Source organism: Puccinia triticina, chromosome 16A, assembly GCF_026914185.1.
Source record: "Puccinia triticina chromosome 16A, complete sequence".
NCBI classification, from domain to species: domain Eukaryota; kingdom Fungi; phylum Basidiomycota; class Pucciniomycetes; order Pucciniales; family Pucciniaceae; genus Puccinia; species Puccinia triticina.
Window position 1 is genome coordinate 163,074 of NC_070573.1, and position 1,527 is coordinate 164,600.

The 1,527-nt window shown below is 45.4% G+C and overlaps 1 protein-coding gene across 1 annotated transcript; it reads left to right on the forward strand.

The window, feature by feature from the left end:
• Nucleotides 1-853: 853 nt before the first annotated feature.
• PtA15_16A23 (uncharacterized protein) lies at nucleotides 854-1,208 on the forward strand (the record flags this gene model as incomplete). Its single annotated transcript, XM_053163911.1, has 2 exons — nucleotides 854-900; nucleotides 986-1,208. 2 exons carry the CDS (start codon nucleotides 854-856, stop codon nucleotides 1,206-1,208), a joined length of 270 nt encoding a protein of 89 aa, XP_053027673.1.
• Nucleotides 1,209-1,527: the final 319 nt, after the last annotated feature.

Genomic DNA, 1,527 nt, shown 5'->3' on the forward strand with positions numbered 1-1,527 from the left:
TGGAAAGCCGATTCCAAACAGGGATACAGAGATACTCACCAGAACGTCTGCAGCTTTTCCCACTACGGTTTTCCAGAGGGTTGAGTGAATCCAACTTAATACTCATGGCACGAGGCGGATTAAGCGGATCGGGACAGCTAATGAAGCGCTACTAATCGAACCACCACCTAGACTGATGCTCTTCCCGGTACTCAGACTGATTATTGCATTCGGCGATCCTGATAGTGCATCACATAGCGATATTAATGATAAAAGTCGACTGCCAAATTGATATCCCAATACATTTAATCTACCTTGACAAAAACCAAGCCGTTAACATTGCCACTCGCTCAAATCAACTGCTTCTTCCTATAATCAAATGGGTGCCTTAACTGTTTTTCAAACTCGCCGATTCCATTGACGCACCCGTTGCTGAGTGTACCTAACGAGTTCAGCAAACATAAAGCGACTAGATTGACATCCAAAGAAGAGACTGTATAGCTATTCGAAGCAAGTGTAGTCGATCCTGAGACGGCGGTTGAACTGGATGAGGTTGAGATGCGTCTTGAAGGGATATCAGGGGTAGGGAAGATCGGCCGACTGTAGATTGACTAAGCCCTGGGTTTCCTGATTTGGAAGAGCGGAGAGAGGTAAGATCGGCTGGAAGGGAGGTCCGCTGGGGATCGCTTGGTCGCGGGCTGACATCCTCGAGTGGTTGTTGATGATGGCCTATCGGGATGAGTGGATGGTCGACCGGGGATCGGCTGCAACGCGTACATGGCGGTTCGGCCAGTTCGGGTGAGTCACCGGAACACAGCCATCAACATCTTCCTGAACAACCACATTGATAGACTCCGACGGATCGAGGCCGACGATGTCATCCACAGCAAATGACCCGATTACAAACCCAGAGCAAAAACTGTACGTCCCACTTGTGAATAACGCATTTCATTATCTTCTGGGAATCAAACTGAGGCGTTTTCTTCTATCTTTTCTTGTCAACCAGGGCCAACCAGCAGACGACAGAACAAGATCAATCAATACAGACGAAGATTCAAGCAATTCTCTCCTCTCAGCTAAGCTTCATCAATGATATTTCGAACGAAAAGGAGACCTTCTCGAATTCGAACAACCAATATCGCTTGAAAGAGCTCAACCAGACTATCGGGGAATCAATTCAGAAAATGCTCCTAGGTAACCACATGAATCAAAATATGTCGCATTCCTAACTACTTTGGATACGTCCTTTCCTTTCTTTGAAAAAACAAATACCAAAATGTATGTTGATGAAAATGAATGCCCGTGTCCGATTTCGATTATAGAATTCTATCCCAATGGTTATAAATTCATCATATGTACACAAGTGATCGAAAACAAGGGACAAGCAGGCAGGTGAGAGAGAAAGAGCAGCTAACAATTCTAAGGCGCATTGCGAGAAATTGATGAAAGCTGTCTTTGCATCCTCCAGAGCGGGCTTGGTTTCTCATTGGGATCAAGTTAATGACAAGGTCTTCAAGGAAGTTTGGTCAAACGTAAGTAACAGACATT